Source organism: Schistocerca serialis, chromosome 4 (assembly GCF_023864345.2).
Source record: "Schistocerca serialis cubense isolate TAMUIC-IGC-003099 chromosome 4, iqSchSeri2.2, whole genome shotgun sequence".
Taxonomy (NCBI): Eukaryota; Metazoa; Arthropoda; class Insecta; order Orthoptera; family Acrididae; genus Schistocerca; species Schistocerca serialis.
This window is the reverse complement of record NC_064641.1, coordinates 94,944,929-94,966,123: the sequence shown is the minus strand read 5'-3', so window position 1 is coordinate 94,966,123 and position 21,195 is coordinate 94,944,929. Positions and strand designations below refer to the sequence as shown.

Below are 21,195 nucleotides of genomic sequence, written 5' to 3'. Positions count from 1 at the left end.
TTCCAAAAAAATCAATTTTCTTTTTCCAATACCTGTGATATTTTTTGTTATTTTCCTCGATTTTTCTTGTTGCTTATCTTTCGTCAACTCTTCTTTCTTTTCAGTGTCCTCCTAAATTGTCTTCTAATCTGTCTTCAAAGTACTTCTATTCGAGCCATCTCATAATTTATTGTACATTTTACTGCATTATTTTTAAGACTTCGTGAAGAAATTGCGTACGATAGTAAGTTCGTGAATAGCTTTTGCGTCTTGTTTCATCCTTACTGGTCCCACGGAACGGCATGTTGCAAGCAAAAGCATCCGAGATACAGATTTGGTAATCACGATCTATCCTGGTCTAACACGCATGTCTTCTGCTCTCCACCATTTCACGTTTTTCGACGTTTCAAATCATGCTTAGAGAAACTGTAGAAGACTCTGACAGTACAAGGACTGATTTCTGATATACGCTCGAATCCTTTCTTGCTCGAACAGGAAGCTAGAAGGGAGCACCATAAGACAAGTCGTTATTAGAGATGAAACGTTACCACATACAGGTGATGATTTTGGAGGTAATCGGAAAAGACATAGTTGCTATAACTGCCCCGTTATTTATCTGAAGAAATGAGAGGGAACCATGGAAAACCTGAACAGGATGGCTGGGATGGGATTTGTAACTGACTCCATCAGCGTACGAATCCATTGTCTTGAATACAGCGATTTTTCTTTCGTTTGTAAAATCTGTTATTGATCCCCATTCTTAAACAATAAAGATTTGTTTTCTGTAGTTTTTTTTAAATTGTTTTAGAAGCATATATTTGTTGATTATCATATTGCGTAAATCGACTTAGGAATTACGCTAGCTTTACCTTAATAAAATAATGGGAAAAACAGTAGGTGGTCGTAAATTAGCACCGTGAGACCCCTGAGCTACTGATTCAGAGGTGGCGTATCTAGGTAGATTACCAGTACTGCTAGCAATGAAGTGTGTCACTTAATGTTATTGCTATTCCTCCAAATTGAATTGGGATATAGCGTTGACGATCAGATTTTAAACCTATCTCCTTGAGATATGTTACCGCATTACAAAATATTGAGGTAAACTAATGTACAGAAGTCACAGAAATGACAAGAGAATAATAAAATAATAAGACACTAAAACAAGATTAAGTTAATATTCTTCTAAAGCGATCATCTAGTGTTTCACATAGACATGTGATCTGGTAAATGCCCATAATGGTTTGAGGAAATTTCCATTGGTAAAACTTGAAGTCTTACAAGTTTAACACGAAAATCCTTAAGCACTGGATCGAGTGGGATGTACTACGGGCTACACACGTCATATGTGATACAATTAGTGGTGTGGGTCGTGTTTACGTATTGTTGTAAGTTAGAGTACAGGTACTTTATTAGCAATCTCAACAGAGATATATGATTTGTCTAACCAACCATTAAAACTGCGTGATTTTCCCGTTTTTGTATACTTGACACTTTCATGCCAACACCTCACTGGAAATCAAAGCTTTAAGTCATAAACCAACCAACTTTTGTATCCATCTACTTGTACGACACGACAGACTTCAGTTCTGCCTTATTAATCACATAAACGAAACTCACAACAGTAGTAGAATCTGAGACACCATTTTGTTTTACTTTTCTGACGTTATGTGACTTTATCAGCTAAGTCGTCAGTGACCTCATCGCTGTTATCAGTGAAATCATCTTTACCTGTGTAAAACCATGCCCATTCCTCATCTCTGGCCAATCGTATCACAGTATTAAAAAAATCAAAGATTGTATAAATGATCAATTGCATTAACAGAAAATTTAAAAATCGCTCCCCATCCCCTATCTCCTATCTCCAACCAGTACAAAATGCAGCCCTCCTTATCTCCAACAAGTCTTAGTGCAACATTAAAAATCCAAGTTGATGGAGACATGCCAATAGTTTCAGAGGATAGATTGCAAAAGATGTGTAAAAATGGAGTCAAATTACATTATTTCTAACGTACAATTCACTATCTCCAAGCAGTCAGAGCATTCTATCAAAAGGACATCAGTATGCAAAAAAGTTAAGTAACCTTCACGTTAAAGTCAAAGATGTTCATTATTTCCGACAGACATTTACCTCTGGCACAAAAATAGTAATAAAGTACATACACACAAATAAGTCTGACGTAATATTAAAATGACTGCAAGGTCAAAGTTATGCACTGTACATGTAAAATGGTTCACAAACATCGTATGGCGTTCCACCTACCTTTTCTTTCGCCCAGTCAAAGCTTAGTATTAATATGCAGGAGCCAATTACAATGTAACCCTACCTGGGCTGTGATCAAAAGTACCCGAAATATTTATAAAATAATATGCCACATCCTCTGAGTTGCTTATGATACTAAATATGACGAACTGTGTGTAGGTTACAAACTCCATAAAAATCGTTTGTGGACTGACACACAAGACACGGAAGTAAATTTGATTCAAGGCTATATAATATTCGCCATGGAAAATTGGAAAGAGAATATATTATAAATGAATAATTAAAAACCATTTTTTTCATATAAAATGTAAATAACAAACTAGGAATACATAGTTTTCAAATTATAGTTTTAACTTAAATACTATACTGTAAATCCTGAAACAAAATCAACTGCCGTTTCACTTCTCAGTCACTTTCTGTCACTTATAGATTGCCCCATTGTTAAAAAGCATCACAAGTTCGTTCTGTGTACCACGAGTTTTTCTCGTTCTCGCTCGAAGTTCGATCTAGGGACCATATTTCCTTTAAGATACAATAGAGGCTTAAGTTAATTATTTTCTGCGTGTATGATGCCACAATATTCTAAAATGTCTGCAAAATACGTCGGCGACACAAAATGTGCGATGTTCACATCGATTAACTAGGACCTAGTCTATGTCAAGTTCAACAAAACGTTTTAAGGCTCGAATTTATTATTGTACCTCAGCTATGATGCTTCTCAAAAATGCCACAATATTCTAAAATGTGTAAGAATGTGCTGCTTACACTGTAACGGTAGTTTAATATGAAAATTTTATTCAGTCTGATGTGTATATCATCATCACCTAAAGTCTCACAAATACAAGAGAGGAGTGAAGAGCACAAAATGAAAAAATAAAATCGATGATGTTACATGCAAACTGCTGCCGTATTTAATACGGTGGCTTCCTAGTAACGTGTAATAGGCTACACCAATAGGGGGGGGGGGGGGGGCGAATGTTCGATTTTGGCAAGGGATAAGCTTTCTTATTGCTATGTATCACTTACAGTGTAGAACAACATGGATTGTTTATACACACACACATATATGAGAGACGAAAAGAGACATTAAGACAGCGAGATAATGACATCTCCAAAGAAAATTGAGTCGAAATTAAATTTGAATATGTGTGAAATTTCTCGCACTTTACAACCACAATTAAGTTTCAAATTAAATTTTTACACACCTACATTGTCTATAATACTTGTCATAATACTCGCAGCTTGCATATTGGCACTACTGACACGATTTTTATGATAAGCGTCACTCACAAGAGTTTCACAAATGTGTTATACCTAAGCCTAGCCTTACAAAAAAACTAATTTTATTCTTATAAGAATAGCGATTTACTCTTCACAATTAATGAGAGGTTTACTATCATTTTGTTCAAAAACTCGATTTTTAATTTATTTTCGATCCAGAAAAGTGGTTAAAATCCACCCCTGAAACGGTTTTTCCGAATACGGAACGGAAATGTTTGTAATTCGCGGTTGAACAAAAAAAAATGCACCTGCCGGAAATCGGCCTTTTCACGCACCTGTTTTTTTTTTTTCTTTCGGAGAACGAGTTATTATACCGGTGCTTGGGAGGAAACACACAAAATTCAAATGAAACTTTGAACGCGTGTGTTTGGAAGTTAGACCCCAAGCATTTGCATTCTGGTGTGAAGACTGTGGAGATTGCGACTTTTCTGGCAGTGAGCAGCTTCAATGAAGGGTATTCAGCATTTCTGAAGACCATGAAAACGATGGACGTCACCCTGGGACTCTGTTCGACACAGTTCGGCAAGCATTCGTTCGAACGACCAGCGGATTCAAGCGGCCGAAAACCGCTTGTCACCGGCCGTACGAGCGGCTCTGGAGCAGCGCAGGATGGTCCAGATCGAGCAGACCGCCCTCTATTAGGAAGAGAAAGGACTATTTTATGGAGCCGGAATAGCAGATTGAACGTAAGTTGCATAATATGGCATTTATATGTAGTCAAAACTTCAATCGCGTTTTTCTCGAAATGACTTTTTTTTTTATCGCGCGGTGTGGTAACTTCAAATCTACTGAACCGATTGGCATTATTCTTTGTTTCCGACGAAGATAATTAAATTGTCCAGAAGTTGTACCAATTTTATTCCGATCTATCAACTATAAATATTTTTATTTGGCCGACGAAGTCGAAAAATCGATGAAAAAAACCCTATTTTTTCAAATGTGCACCATTTTGTTTCCTATGGTCCAAATAACTTAAGCGAGGTAGAGCTTCTAAAGAATCTTATATACTTCGGTAACGTCAACTCAATTTTCATTTCAGACGAGCTGGCTGTCCTGTGACATACCGCGCGTGGAGGTCTACATCGTAATTTTGTTTCGTTTCGACGGCACTTCCGCTTTTGCTCTTCGACATTTCCGGTCGAAAAAATTCCAGTTTGTAGAGGAAATATCAATAAACATTTTGACCAAATTTGGCGTTGATATCTATAACACATCCCGAGAAAACAATTCTCAAAGAACATGCTTTTTTTCGGACGAAAGATAATAAACCTCCCCTTAAATAAAGTACAAAACTGTATCCACTCTATACATCAAAAGTGATCATCATTATTGATTTTATTAAGACAAATACACTCTTACTGTAGCTAAAACGAATTCTGACACAGAGCACTTGAGGAAAGGGAAAGTGCACAGTTAATGCCAACAGCGATATGTCTGCACGGAAAAATAGCACTCGCAGCTGTTCTTGGAAATAAATTTTACACATACGAGCGTCGTGTGAAACTCTCAACATTTCACGACAACAACTACACGTTTTGACCTTCAACAGCCTATTGAGTCTAGGTATAACACAATGTTCTCCCACACAGATTCACTTTGTTTTTCCCTCCGGTTTCAGATATAATCGACATTTTTAGAAGTCCATTTTCAATAAACAGTATTTCTTTATCATGTTAATTATTGGCCACTACTTTCAAAGCCAACAAGTACAACGTGTTTCAAAATGAATATCCTGGTTTTAAGGCTATGTAACGTTTATTACATTCAACTTACACCTCTAAATAATATAACAAACGAAACAGAAATTCAAACAGTTTTTCTTACGAGTGTACAATGTGAGTAGCGTTCGCCACACAGCACACATCAAGTGCCAGCGTTGCAGACGAAATGTTACTGCATGACTGTGATGGTTTTCTGGACCGTGTCGTCTTCAGTTATGAATCGACACTTCACGTAAGAGGAAATGTGAACACACATAATGTGCTCTTCTGGGGGTCAGTAAACCCCACGATATGGTGCATTTCGAATGAGGCTTTCCAGAACTGAATGTATTATGTGGCATATCCAAGTGTAAAGCTTAAGGACTTTTCTTTTTCAGTAAATCACGTGTGACTGGTGTTTGTTATCTCGATTGTGCTAGAACTACGGCTCTTGCAAGAAGCTGATCCACAGATATTTATTTGGCAGCAACATGGCGTGCTGCCGGACAAGCATAACTCAGTACAAGATTGGTTAAATGACGTAACCCACCGTTGGATTTTACCTTTAGGGGGTCTATAACCGACTTAAGAAACAGGGTTGAAGTAGTTATTGGAACAACTGGTCCGGACACACTGATCAAGGTTCTCTTCTAACAAAACCTGAACAGGTCATTTTGTATCCAACACTAGAAAAAGTTGAGCTGTGGTCTCAAACTGAGAATTCATTACTAATTTTGTTAATTAATCGTTGTTTTACGTATTCACTCACCGAGTCTGGCGGAAAGCGTGTGTGCTCACATTATCTTCTCCCCTGACATAATCTGGTGCGTGTATGTGTTTTTTTTTCATTCGATATTACGCGTTACTGGATTAGGTTCTAAGATTGAGACATTTTCAAATCTTCTGCAGTCCGTTTCGTACACAACCGAAACAAAATTTCTTTGAATCAGTGATGGAAAATGTACAATGGCAGTCTGTGATCAGTCATGGAAAGTGATCAGCGATGGTCAGTTATCAATGATAGCCGGTGACCAATGACAGGTAATGATCAATGGTAGTCAGTGATCAGTGATAGCCAGTGATCAGTGATAGACAGTGATCAGTGATAGTGATCTGTGATAGCCAGTGATCAGTGATAGACAGTGATCGGTGATCGGCAGTGATCGGTGATAGCCAGTGATCGGTGATAGCCAGTGGTCAGTGATTGCCAGTGATGGGTGGTAGCCAGTGATGGGTGGTAGCCAGTGATGGGTGGTAGCCAGTGATGGGTGGTAGCCAGTGATGGGTGGTAGCCAGTGATCAGTGACAGCTAGTGATTGGTGGTAGCCAGTGATGGGTGGTAGCCACTGATGGGTGGTAGTCAGTGATGAATGGTAGCCAGTCATGGGAGGCAGCCAGTGATCGTTGGTAGCCAGTGATCAGTGACAGCTAGTGATCAGTGGTAGCCAGTGATGGGTCATAGCCAGTGATGGGTGGTAGATGGTGATGGGTGGTAGCCAGTGATCAGTGACAGCTAGTGATCGGTGGTAGCCAGTGATCAGAGACAACTAGTGATGGGTGGTAGCCAGTGATGGGTGGTAGCCAGTGATAGGTGGTAGCCAGTGATGGGTGGTAGCCAGTGATCAGTGACAGCTAGTGATCGGTGGTAGCCAGTGATGGGTGGTAGCCAGTGATGGGTGGTAGTCAGTGATGGGTGGTAGCCAGTGATGGGTGGTAGCCAGTGACGGGTGGTAACCAGTGATGGGAGATAGCCAGTAATGGGTGGCAGCCAGTGATTGGTGGTAGCCAGTGATGGGTAGTAGCCAGTGATGGGTGGTAGCCAGTGATGGGTGGTAGCCAGCGATGGGTGGTAGCCAGTGATAGGTGGTAGCCAGTGATCAGTGACAGCTACTGATCGGTGGTTGCCAGTGATGGGTGGTAGCCAGTGATGGGTGGTAGCCACTGATGGGTGGTAGTCAATGATGAATGGTAGCCAGTCATGGGAGGTAGCCAGTGATCGTTGGTAGCCAGTGATCAGTGACAGCTAGTGATCGGTGGTAGCCAGTGATCAGTGACAACTAGTGATGGGTGGTAGCCAGTGATGAGTGGTAGCCAGTGACGAGTGGTAGCCAGTGATGGGTGGTAGCCAGTGATGGGTGGTAGCCAGTGATGGGTGGTAGCCAGTGATCGGTGGTAGCCAGTGATGGGTGGTAGCCAGTGATGGATGGTAGCCAGTGATGGGTGGTAGACGGTGATGGGTGGTAGCCGGTGATGGATGGTAGCCGGTGATGGGTGGTAGCCAGTGTTCAGTTACAGCTAGTGATCAGTGGTAGCCAGTGATGGGTGGTAGCCAGTGATGGGTGGTAGCCTGTGATGGGTGGTAGTCAGTGATGGGTGGTAGCCAGTTATCAGTGACAGCTAGTGATCGGTAGTAGCCAGTGATGGGTGGTAGCCAGTGATGGGTGGTAGCCTGTGATGGGTGGTAGCCAGTGATGGGTAAAAACCAGTGATGGGCGGTAGCCAGTGATCGGTGGTAGCCAGTGATGGATAGTAGCCAGTGATTGTTGGTTGCCAGTGATGGGTGGTAGCCAGTGATGGGTGGTAGCCACTGATGGGTGGTAGCCAGTGATCAGTGACAGATAGTGATGGGTGGTAGCCAGTGATGGGTGGTAGCCAGTGATGGGTGGTAGCCAGTGATGGGTGGTAGCCAGTGACGGGCGGTAGCCAGTAATCAGTGGCAGCTAGTGATCGGTGGTAGCTGGTGATGGGTAGTAGCTAGCGACGGGTGGTAGCTAATGATGGGTGGTAGCCAGTGATGGGTGGTAGCCAGTTATGGGTGGTATCCAGTGATGGGTGGTAGCCTGTGATGGGTGGTAGCCAGTGATCAGTGACAGCTAGTGATCGGTGGTAGCCAGTGATGGATGGTAGCCAGTGATGGGTGGTAGCCAGTGATGGGTGGTAGCCAGTGGTGGGTGGTAGCCAGTGATGGGTGGTAGTCAGTGATAGTTGGTAGCCAGTGTTAGGTGGTAGCCACGAATGGGTGATAGCCAGTAATTGGTGGTAGCCAGAGATTGGTGGTAGCCAGTGATTGGTGGTAGCCAGTGATGGGTGGTAGACAGTGATGAATGGTAGCCAGTGATGGGTGGTAGCCAGTGATGGGTGGTAGCCAATGATGGATGTTAGCCAGCGATGGGTGGTAGCCAGTGATTGGTAGTAGCCAGTGATGGGTGGTAGCCAGTGATGATGGTTGCCAGGGATGGGTGATAGCCAGTGATGTGTGGTAGCCTGTGATTGGTGGTAGCTAGTGATGGGTGGTAGCCAGTGATGGGTGGTAGGCAGTGATGGGTGGTAGCCAGTGATGGATGGTAGCCAGTGACGGGTGGTAGCCAGTGATGGGTGGTAGCCAGTGATGGGTGGTAGCCAGTGATGGGTTGTAGCCAGTGATGGGTGGTAGCCAGTGATGGGTGGTAGCCAGTGATGGGTGGTAGTCCGTGTTGGGTGGTAGCCAGTGATCATTGTCAGCTAGTGACCGGTGGTCGCCAGTGATGGGTGGTAGCCAGTGATGGGTGGTAGCCATTGATAGGTGGTAGCCAGTGATGGGTGGTAACCAGTGATGGGCGGTAGCTAGTGATGGGTGGTAGCCAGTGATTGGTGGTAGCCAGGGATGGGTGGTAACCAGTGATGGGCGGTAGCTAGTGATGGGTGGTAGCCAGTGATTGGTGGTAGCCAGGGATGGGTGGTAGCCAGTGATGGGTGGTAGCCAGTGATCAGTGGTAGCCAGTGATGGGTATTAGCCAGTAATGGGTAGTAGCCAGTGATCAGTGACAGCTAGTGATCGGTGGTAGCCAGTGATCAGTGACAACTAGTGATGGGTGGTAGCCAGTGATGAGTGGTAGCCAGTGATGGGTGGTAGCAAGTGATGGGTGGTAGCCAGTGATGGGTGGTAGCCAGTGATCAGTGACAGCTAGTGATCGGTGGTAGCCAGTGATGGGTGGTAGCCAGTGATAGGTGGTAGCCATTGATGGGTATTAGCCAGTAATAGGTGGTAGCCAGTGATCAGTGACAGCTAGTGATTGGTGGTACCCAGTGATGGGTGGTAGCCAGTGATGGGTGGTAGCCAGTGATGTTTGGTAGCCAGTGATGTTTGGTAGCCAGTGATGGGTGGTAGCCAGTGATGGGTGGTAGCCAGGCATGGGTGGTAGCCAGGGATGGGTGGTAGCCAGTGATGGGTGATAGCCAGTGGTGGGTGGTAGCCAGTGATGGGTGTAGCCAGTGATGTGTGGTAGCCAGTGATCAGTGACAGCTAGTGATTGGTGGTAGCTAGTGATGGGTGGTAGCCAGTGATCGGTGGTAGCCAGTGATTGGTGGTAGCCAGTGATGGGTGGTAGCCAGTGATGGGTGGTAGCCAGTGATAGGTGGTAGCCAGTGATGGGTATTAGCCAGTAATGGGTGGTAGCCAGTGATGGGAGATAGCCAGTAATGGGTGGCAGCCAGTGATTGGTGGTAGCCAGTGATGGGTGGTAGCCAGTGATGGGTGGTAGCTAGCGATGGGTGGTAGCCAGTGATAGGTGGTAGCCAGTGATCAGTGACAGCTACTGATCGGTGGTAGCCAGTGATGGGTGGTAGCCAGTGATGGGTGGGAGCCACTGATGGGTGGTAGTCAGTGATGAATGGTAGCCAGTCATGGGAGGTAGCCAGTGATCGTTGGTAGCCAGTGATCAGTGACAGCTAGTGATCGGTGGTAGCCAGTGATCAGTGACAACTAGTGATGGGTGGTAGCCAGTGATGAGTGGTAGCCAGTGATGAGTGGTAGCCAGTGATGGATGGTAGCCAGTGATGGGTGGTAGCCGGTGATGGGTGGTAGCCGGTGATGGATGGTAGCCGGTGATGGGTGGTAGCCAGTGTTCAGTGACAGCTAGTGATCAGTGGTAGCCAGTGATGGGTGGTAGCCAGTGATGGGTGGTAGCCTGTGATGGGTGGTAGTCAGTGATGGGTGGTAGCCAGTTATCAGTGACAGCTAGTGATCGGTAGTAGCCCGTGATGGGTGGTAGCCCGTGATGGGTAAAAACCAGTGATGGGCGGTAGCCAGTGATCGGTGGTAGCCAGTGATGGGTGGTAGCCAGTGATTGTTGGTAGCCAGTAATGGGTGGTAGCCACTGATGGGTGGTAGCCAGTGATCAGTGACAGATAGTGATGGGTGGTAGCCAGTGATGGGTGGTAGCCAGTGATGGGTGGTAGCCAGTGATGGGTGGTAGCCAGTGACGTGCGGTAGCCAGTGATCAGTGGCAGCTAGTGATCGGTGGTAGCTGGTGATGGGTAGTAGCCAGCGACGGGTGGTAGCTAATGATGGGTGGTAGCCAGTGATGGGTGGTAGCCAGTGATGGGTGGTATCCAGTGATGGGTGGTAGCCTGTGATGGGTGGTAGCCAGTGATCAGTGACAGCTAGTGATTGGTGGTAGCCAGTGATGGATGGTAGCCAGTGATGGGTGGTAGCCAGTGATGGGTGGTAGCCAGTGGTGGGTGGTAGCCAGTGATGGGTGGTAGTCAGTGATAGTTGGTAGCCAGTGTTAGGTGGTAGCCACGAATGGGTGATAGCCAGTAATTAGTGGTAGCCAGGTATTGGTGGTAGCCAGTGATTGGTGGTAGCCAGTGATGGGTGGTAGACAGTGATGAATGGTAGCCAGTGATGGGTGGTAGCCAGTGATGGGTGGTAGCCAATGATGGATGGTAGCCAGCAATGGGTGGTAGCCAGTGATTGGTAGTAGCCAGTGATGGGTGGTAGCCAGTGATGATGGTTGCCAGGGATGGGTGATAGCCAGTGATGTGTGGTAGCCTGTGATTGGTGGTAGCTAGTGATGGGTGGTAGCCAGTGATGGGTGGTAGCCAGTGATGGGTGGTAGCCAGTGATGGATGGTAGCCAGTGACGGCTGGTAGCCAGTGATGGGTGGTAGCCAGTGATGGGTGGTAGCCAGTGATAGGTGGTAGCCAGTGATGGGTGGTAGCCAGTGATGGGTGGTAGCCAGTGATGGGTGGTAGTCCGTGTTGGGTGGTAGCCAGTGATCAGTGTCAGCTAGTGATCGGTGGTAGCCAGTGATGGGTGGTAGCCAGTGATGGGTGGTAGCCATTGATGGGTGGTAGCCAGTGATGGGTGGTAACCAGTGATGGGTGGTAGCTAGTGCTGGGTGGTAGCCAGTGATTGTAGGTAGCCAGGGATGGGTGGTAACCAGTGATGGGCGGTAGCTAGTGATGGGTGGTAGCCAGTGATTGGTGGTAGCCAGGGATGGGTGGTAGCCAGTGATGGGTGGTAGCCAGTGATGGGTGGTAGCCATTGATGGGTGGTAGCCAGTGATGGGTGGTAACCAGTGATGGGCGGTAGCTAGTGCTGGGTGGTAGCCAGTGATTGTAGGTAGCGAGGGATGGGTGGTAACCAGTGATGGGCGGTAGCTAGTGATGGGTGGTAACCAGTGATTGGTGGTAGCCAGGGATGGGTGGTAGCCAGTGATGGGTGGTAGCCAGTGATCAGTGGTAGCCAGTGATGGGTATTAGCCAGTAATGGGTAGTAGCCAGTGATCAGTGACAGCTAGTGATCGGTGGTAGCCAGTGATCAGTGACAACTAGTGATGGGTGGTAGCCAGTGATGAGTGGTAGCCAGTGATGGGTGGTAGCAAGTGATGGGTGGTAGCCAGTGATGGGTGGTAGCCAGTGATCAGTGACAGCTAGTGATCGGTGGTAGCCAGTGATGGGTGGTAGCCAGTGATAGGTGGTAGCCATTGATGGGTATTAGCCAGTAATGGGTGGTAGCCAGTGATCAGTGACAGCTAGTGATTGGTGGTAGCCAGTGATGGGTGGTAGCCAGTGATGGGTGGTAGCCAGTGATGTTTGGTAGCCAGTGATGGGTGGTAGCCAGTGATGGGTGGTAGCCAGGCATGGGTGGTAGCCAGGGATGGGTGGTAGCCAGTGATGGGTGATAGCCAGTGGTGGGTGGTAGCCAGTGATGGGTGTAGGCAGTGATGTGTGGTAGCCAGTGATCAGTGACAGCAAGTGATTGGTGGTAGCTAGTGATGGGTGGTAGCCAGTGATTGGTGGTAGCCAGTGATTGGTGGTAGCCAGTGATGGGTGGTAGCCAGTGATGGGTGGTAGCCAGTGATAGGTGGTAGCCAGTGATGGGTATTAGCCAGTAATGGGTGGTAGCCAGTGATCAGTGACAGCTAGTGATTGGTGGTAGCTAGTGATGGGTGGTAGCCAGTGATTGGTGGTAGCCAGTGATGAGAGGTAGCCAGGGATGGGTGATAGCCAGTGATCGGTGACAGCTAGTGATCGGTGACAGCTAGTGTTCTGTGATGGCCCATGATCTGTAACAGCCAGAGATCAAGGATAGCCAATGATCAAAAATGGTCACTGGACAATGATTGTCAGTAACGAATGTCAGTGATGAATGCTGGACACTGATCAGTAATGATCATTTATCAATATGGTCAATGATCAATGATTCTCAGTAAATAATGATGGTCAGTGATTAATGATGGTTAGGTTACACGGGGAGTGTTAATACCTTTCCTGTTTAACACCCTTGTTAAACAACTATGTGATGGGAACAAAGACAGCTTGATGCTGTTTAATCAACAGCATGTGGCATTTAATTCCGATCTGTGCTAAAACAGTAACTCGTTGGACATCCAAATTGTAATGGATCATGTAGTTAACACTCTGCCTCTTAAATACAGAGAACTGTTACATCACTCATAGACATGCCGAATGACACTAATGGCAATATTATTTGCCAGAGAGACTAGTAGTCTATCTTTCTTTCTTAATGTAACAAAGCGTCTCTCTCTAGGATATCATTCTATAAATGGAGATGATTTTATGTCATTCGCTACGATTTATTTTCCGTAACATGAAATTCAATGCAGCACTCCTCTAAGGCCTTCTACAAGTGGAGACATTGTAAGGGTGCACATGATTTCTTGGAAACTGGTGAAGATAGGAATATCGAGAGGGGATCCATTCCCCTCGGAGTTACCTGGCGAGCACTAAAATGGTTCAAATGTCTCTGAGCACTATGGGACTTAACATCTGAGGTCATCAGTCCCCTAGAATTTCTAACTGCTTAAACCTAACTAACCTAATGACATCACGGACATCCATGCCCGAGGCAGGATTCGAATCTGCCGCCGTAGCAGTCGCGCGGTTCCGGAGTGAAACTTCTAGAACCAGCCGGCTGGCGAGCACTACATCCATATCAGTTTCATCATATTTCGTGCTGCTAAGTGTCCTGATGCGTCTTTCAACTAGACGCCACTTTGAAGATTTTCATGTCCATAGTTGTTAAAGTAAAGGACAAGGACAGTGTTCTGCTCATGGGTGATTTTAACGCCAGGATTGGAAATCGAACAGAGGGTTATGAAAAGGTCATGGGTAAATTTGGAGAGGATATGGAGGCCAACAGGAACGGGAAGCAACTTCTGGATTTCTGTGCCAGTATGGGCTTAGTAATCACAAACTCCTTTTTTAAACATAAGAAAATTCACCGGTATACGTGGGAAAGCAGGGGAACCAGATCTGTCATTCACTATATAATAACAGATCAGGAATTCAGGAAGGCTGTGAGGGACACACGTGTATTCAGGGGATTCTTTGATGACACTGATCATTATTTAATCTGCAGTGAAATTGGGATTGCGAGGCCGAAAGTGCAGGATGTCAGGTCCATATGTATGAGGATAAGAGTGGAGAAACTTCAGTATATGGAAAGCAGGCACAAGTACATAACAGCGATCTCAGAAAGGTACCAGTTAGTTGAATGTAGTCAATTACAGTCATTGGCAAAGGAACGGACAAGGTACAGGGACACAGTACTAGAAGTGGCTAAGGAATGTCTTGGAACAGTAGTGTGTAAAAGTAGGAGGAAGCAAACTGCTTGGTGGAATGACACAGTCAAGGCAGCCTGTAAAAGGAAAAAGAAGGCGTATAAAAATGGCTACATACTAGAACTCAGGTAGACAGAGAAAGTTATGTTGTAGAAAGAAACAAAGCCAAACAGATAATTGCAGCATTCAAGAAGAAATCTTGGGAAGACTTTGGAAACAGGTTGGAGACATTGGGTCAAGCTGCTGGAAAACCATTCTGGAGTGTAATTAGCAGTCTTCGAAAGGGAGGTAAGAAGGAAATGACAAGTATTTTGGACAGGTCGGGAAAACTGCTGGTGAATCCTGTGGATGCCTTGGGCAGATGGAGGGAATATTTTGAAGAGTTGCTCAATGTAGGTGAAAATACGATCAGTAATGTTTCAGATTTCGAGGTGGAATGGGATAGGAATGATGATGGAAATAGGATCACGTTTGAGGAAGTGGAGAAAATGGTCAATAGATTGCAGTGCAATAAAGCAGCTGGGGTGGATGAAATTAAGTCGGAACTCATCAAATACAGTGGAATGTCAGGTCTTAAATGGCTACACAGGATAACTGAAATGGCCTGGGAGTCGGGACAGGTTCCATTAGACTGGACAAAAGCAGTAATCACACCAATCTTTAAACATGGAAACAGAAAAGATTGTAACAACTACAGAGGTATCTCTTTAATCAGCGTTGTGGCTAAAATCTTCTCAGGTATTGTTGAAAGGAAAGTGCGAGTATTAGTTGAGGACCAATTGGATGAAAATCAGTGTGGGTTTAGGCCTCTTAGAGGTTGTCAGGACCAGATCTTTAGCTTATGGCAAATAATGGAGAAGTGTTATGAGTGGAACAGGGAATTGTATCTATGCTTTATAGATCTAGAAAAGGCATATGACCGGGTTCCTAGGAGGAAGTTATTGTCTGTTCTACGAGATTAAGGAATAGGTGGCAAACTTTTGCAAGCAATTAAAGTTCTTTACATGGATAGTCAGGCAGCAGTTAGAGTTGACGGTAAACTGAGTTCATGGCTCAGAGTAGTTTCAGGGATAAGACAAGGCTGCAACCTGTCTCCACTGTTGTTCATATTATTTACGGATCATATGTTGAAAACAACAGACTGGCTGGGTGAGATTAAGATATGTGAACACAAGATAAGCAGTCTTGCATATGCGGATGACTTAGTTGTGATGGCAGATTCGATTGAAAGTTTGCAGAGTAATATTTCAGAGCTAGATCAGAAATGCAAGGACTATGGTATGAAGATTAGCATCTCCAAAACGAAAGTAATGTCAGTGGGAAAGAAATATAAACGGATTGAGTGCCAAATAGGAGGAACAAAGAACAGGTGGACGGTTTCAAGTACTTAGGATGCATTTTCTCACAGGATGGCAACATAGTGAAAGAACTGGAAGCGAGGTGTAGCAAAGCTAATGCAGTGAGCGCTCAGCTACGATCTACTCTCTTCTGGAAGAAGGAAGTCAGTACCAACACTAAGTTATCTGTGTACCGTTCAATCTTTCGACCAACTTTGTTGTATGGGAGCGAAAGCTGGGTAGATTCAGGTTACCTTATCAACAAGGTTGAGGTTACGGATATGAAAGTAGCTAGGATGATTGCAGGTACTAGTAGATGGGAACAATGGCAGGAGGGTGTCCACAATGAGGAAATCAAAGAAAAACTGGGAATGAACTCTATAGATGTAGCAGTCAGGGCGAACAGGCTTAGACGGTGGGGTCATGTTACACGCATGGGAGAAGCAAGGTTACCCAAGAGACTCATGGGTTCAGCAGTAGAGGGTAGGAGGAGTCGGGGCAGACCGAGGAGAAGGTACCTGGATTCGGTTAAGAAAGATTTCGAAGTAATAGGTTTAACATCAGAAGAGGCACCAATGTTAGCACTGAATAGGGGATCATGGAGGAATTTTATAAGGGGGGCTATGCTCCAGACTGAACGCTGAAAGGCACAATCAGTCATAAATGATGATGATGATGATGATGATGATGATGATGATAGAGATTTGGACGAACAAAACGTGACCTGGTGGAATGGCTGATAATGTGCCGGATGGCTGCAGCTTTCCCACACAGTGAAGTAACCAGCAGTTCTCACGAAGCAGCTGATAGCAATTCATGAGAAAAGTGACTTTTCGTTTAATTTTGCTGTAAAAACTACCGTTTGCCGGTAACGCGAAAACTAACTAAACGCCTGGTGTTAGTTCTTCGGTAGAGGGTCTCCTTTTTCTGTTGAAAACGACTTGTTTTGAATGCATGTGTTCTCTTCATAATAATACTTGTCATTCAGTTTTGAGGAAATTAATTGGCCACAAAATACATTTTTGTTATAATGGAAGAAGCCTGGAGATACTGACAGGTCTCAGATAGATTATATAATGGTAAGACAGAGATTTAGGAACCAGGTCTTAAATTGTAAGACATTTCCAGGGGCAGATGTGGACTCTGGCCACAACCTATGGGTTATGAACTGTAGAATAAAACAGAGGAAGCTGCAAAAACGTGGGAATTTAAGGAGATGGGGCCTGGATAAACTGACTAAACCAGGGGTTGTACAGAGTTTCAGGGAGAGCAAGAGGGAACAATTAACAGGAATGGGGGAAAGAAATACAGTAGAAGAAGAATGGGTAGCTTTGAGAGATGAAGTAGTGAAGGCGGCAGAGGATCAAGTAGGTAAAAAGACAAGGGGTAGTAGAAATCTTTGATAACAAAATAAATACTGAATTTAATTGATGAAACGAAAAAATATAAAAATGCAGTAAATGAAGCAGGCGAAAAGGAATACAAACGTCTCAAAAATGAGATCGACAGGAAGTTCAAAATGGCTAAGCAGGGATGGCTAGAGGACAAATGTAAGTATGTAGTGGCTTATCTCACTAGGGGTAAGATAGGTACAGCCTACAGGAAAATTAAAGAGACCTCTGGAGAAAAGAGAACCACTTGTATGAATATCAAGAGCTCAGATGGAAACCCAGTTCTAAGCAAAGAAGAGAAAACAGAAAGGTGGAAGGAGTATGTAGAGGATCCATACAAGGGCTATGTACTTAAGGACAATATTATGGAAATGGAAGAGAATGTAGATGAAGATGAAATGGGAGATACAATACTGCGTGAAGAGTTTCACAGAGCACTGAAAGACCTGAGTCGAAACAAGGCCCAGGGAGAAGACAAATTCCATGAGAACTACTGACAGCCTTGGGAGACCCAATCCTAACAAAACTCTACCATCTGGTGAGCAAGATGTATAAGACGGGCGAAATACCCTCAGACTTCAAGAAGAATATAATAATTCAAACTATCAGTTCACAACTGCAAAGTACTAACACCAATTCTTTACAGACGAATGGAAAAACTAATAGAAGCCGACCTCGGGGAAAATCAGTTTGGATTCCGTAGAAATATTGGAACACGTGAGGTAATACTGACCCTACGACTTATCTCAGAAGAAAGATTAAGGAAAGGCAAACCTACGTTTGTAGCATTTGTAGACTTAGAGAAATCTTTTGACAATGTTGACTGGAATATTCTCTTTCAAATTCTGAAGGTGGCAGGGGTAAAATACAGGGAGCAAACGGCTGTTTACAATTTGTACAGAAACCATATGGCAGTTATTGGAGTTGAGGGACATGAAAGGGAAGCAGTGGTTGGTTAGGGAGTGAGACAGAGTTGCAGCCACTCCCCGATGTCATTCAGTCTGTATATTGAGCAAGCAGTAAAGGAAACAAAAGAAAAATTCGGAGTAGGAATTAAAATCCATGGAGAAGAAATAAAAACTTTGAGGTTCACCGATGACATTGTAATTCTGTCAGAGACAGCGAAGGACTTGGAAGAGCAGTTGAACGGGATTTACAGTGTCTTGTAAGGAGGATATAAGATGAACATCAACAAAAGCAAAACGAGGATAATGGAATGTAGTCAACTCGGGTGATGCTGAGGCAATTAGATTAGGAAAAGAGACACTTAAAGTAGTAAAGGAGTTTTGGTATTTGGGGATCAAATTAACTGATGATGGTCGAAGTAGAGAGAATATAAAATGTAGACTGGCAATGGCAAGGAAACCATTATTGAAGAAGAGAAATTTGTTAACATCGAATATAGATTTGAATGTCAGGAAGTCGTTTCTGAAGGTATTTGTATGGAGTGTAGTCATGTATGGAAGTGAAACATGTACGATAAATAGTTCGGACAAGAAGAGAACAGAAGCTTTAAAAATGTGGTGCTACAGAAGAATGCTGGAGATTAGATGGGTAGATCACATAACTAATGAGGAGGTATTGAATAGAATTGGGGACAAGAGGAGTTTGTGGCGCAACTTGACTAGAAGAAGGGATCGGTTGGTAGGACATGCTCTGAGGCATCAAGGGATCACAAATTTAGCATTGGAGGGCAGCATGGAGGGTAAAAATCGTAGAGGGAGACCAAGAGATGAACACACTAAGCAGATTCAGAAGGATGTAGGCTGCAGTAGGTACTGGGAGATGAAGAAGCTTGCACAGGATAGATTAGCATGGAGAGCTGCATCCAACCAGTCTCAGGACTGAAGACCACAACAACAATAGTTTCATGCCACAGCTTGATAATGAAGTGTCTGTTTTTTTTTACGTTGGTAATAGATACTGAGACATTTAACTCTCAAGTAGTTTGTGGAATATAATTTGAAGGGTTTGTTGTGAAAAATTTTGTCGGTGCGTACTTTATGTCTTATGTATTTTGGTGATACATTGCTGCATTCTAAATGTAGCTAACATATTGATATGTTTTTGAAGATTGAAACGAAAGCCATGTGCAAGTACTCTGCAGCTCGGTCTTAAAAAAGAAAATTTTCATTTAAATGAGACTTGAAGTCTGTTTTGAACAGAAGTGACAGTTCGTTCCCTTTCATTTTTCTGTGTATTGCTGTCCATTTTGATCAGAATGTTTCTTATGTACTTGCAGTACTTGTAATTCAGGTCCTTTAAGTTGTAATATGCACTAACTGATATCCAGTACTTAATAATGTACTTCACTATATTTTATTCAACATACTTCATGTCATCATCATCATCATAATCATCATCATTTAAGACTGATTGTGCCTTTCAGCGTTCAGTCTGGAGTATAGCCCCCTTATAAAATTCCTCCATGATCCCCTATTCAGTGCTAACATTGTTGCCTCTTCTGTTGTTAAACCTATTACTTCAAAATCATTCTTAACCGAATCCAGGTACCTTCTCCTTGGTCTGTCCCGACTCCTCCTACCCTCTACTGCTGAACCCATGAGTCTCTTGGGTAACCTTGCTTCTCCCATGAGTGTAACATGACCCCACCATCTAAGCCTGTTCGCCCTGACTGCTACATCTATAGAGTTCATTCCCAGTTTTTCTTTGATTTCCTCATTGTGGACACCCTCCTGCCATTGTTCGCATCTACTGGTACCTGCAATCATCCTAGCTACTTTCATATCCGTAACCTTAACCTTGTTGATAAGGTAACCTGAATCCACCCAGCTTTCGCTCCCATACAACAAAGTTGGTCGAAAGATTGAACGGTGCACAGATAACTTAGTGTTGGTACTGACTTCCTTCTTGCAGAAGAGAGTAGATCGTAACTGAGCGCTCACTGCATTAGCTTTGCTACAACTCGCTTCCAGTTCTTTCAGTATGTTGCCATCCTGTGAGAATATGCATCCTAAGTACTTGAAACCGTCCACCTGTTCTTTGTTCCTCCTATTTGGCACTCAATCCGTTTATATTTCTTTCCCACTGACATTACTTTCGTTTTGGAGATGCTAATCTTCATACCATAGTCCTTACATTTCTGATCTACCTCTGAAATATTACTTTGCAAACTTTCAATCGAATCTGCCATCACAACTAAGTCATGTGCATATGCATGACTGCTTATTTTGTGTTCACATATCTTTATCTCACCCAGCCAGTCTATTATTTTCAACATATGATCCATAAATAACATGAACAACAGTGGAGACAGGTTGCAGCCTTGTCTTACCCCTGAAACTACTCTGAACCATGCACTCAATTTACATACTTCATGTGTACAAATTAAAATTTCTGGAAAAATATTTACGATTTTGATGGATTTTATCAGCTGTATTCCTTCATGATGTGCCCCTCTTCAAGATGTTCTAATAATCTGCATAGCTGTATTGTAAAAGAAGTTGTACTTCCTAACATCTTCGGTAGGTTTTTCTGTTTCCGTCACTTCCACCGTGTGCCCTATGATCTCACCAACACTACAGATCTGCCTCCTGTCGCTGCTGCCTCAGTCGTCAGGACAAGAACATAGCGAGAACTGCGTCTGCAGGCGCAACGCAGCTGCCGGCTCTATTTTGAGAGCGACCGACGTAAGCCTCCACGTCAGGTCAGTGGGCGGTGGCCGCGGACCTCTGTCTGACTGACACAATACAGTAACAAACATCTGAACGACGCGGCTCTAGGCTTGCGGGCAGGCTGCAAGGTAGTGCTCCGTCTGACCTGGACTTTATCTACCCCAGCAATCCTATCGGGGCACAGGGACAGTTTAACACGGATCACGAACCATCTACATCTCTGTCAGGACCTCGCAAGCAACCGCACGGTGTATGGAGGAGGATACTTCTGTTACCACCGGCAGATCACCCCTTTCGTGTTTCGATCGCGAATGGCACGTGGGAACAACAACTGTTTGTGATCCTCTGTATTAGCTCTAATTTCTAAAATTTTCTGATGATAATGATGATGATGTTGTTGTTTGGTTTATGGAGCCCCCAACTGCGCGGTCATCAGCGCCCGTACAAATTTCCAACCTCTTCTCAGCCCAATCTCGCCATTTTCATGAATGATGATGAAATGATGAGGATAACACAAACACCCAGTCATCTCAAGGCAGGTGAAAATCCCTGACGCCACCGGGAATCGAACCCGGGACCTCGTGCTCGGGAATCGAGAACGCGACCGCGAGACCACGAGCTGCGGACTCCAGTTTTCTGGTATAGGTCATTTCGAGATACGTATGTGGGAGGAATTCATATTCTGTCCGATTCTTTCAGGAACACACTCCCGTGAAATTTAAGTAGCACAACTCTCAAAGATGCGTCTTTCTTGTAGTGTCTG

At 44.3% G+C, this 21,195-nt stretch overlaps 1 protein-coding gene across 1 annotated transcript; it reads right to left on the bottom strand.

Annotated features, from left to right (window-relative positions):
- Positions 1-11,048: 11,048 nt before the first annotated feature.
- Positions 11,049-11,528, bottom strand: LOC126474285 (uncharacterized). Its single transcript, XM_050101748.1, has one exon. It carries the CDS (start codon positions 11,526-11,528, stop codon positions 11,049-11,051), a length of 480 nt encoding a protein of 159 aa, XP_049957705.1.
- Between the last annotated feature and the right edge of the window lie 9,667 nt (positions 11,529-21,195).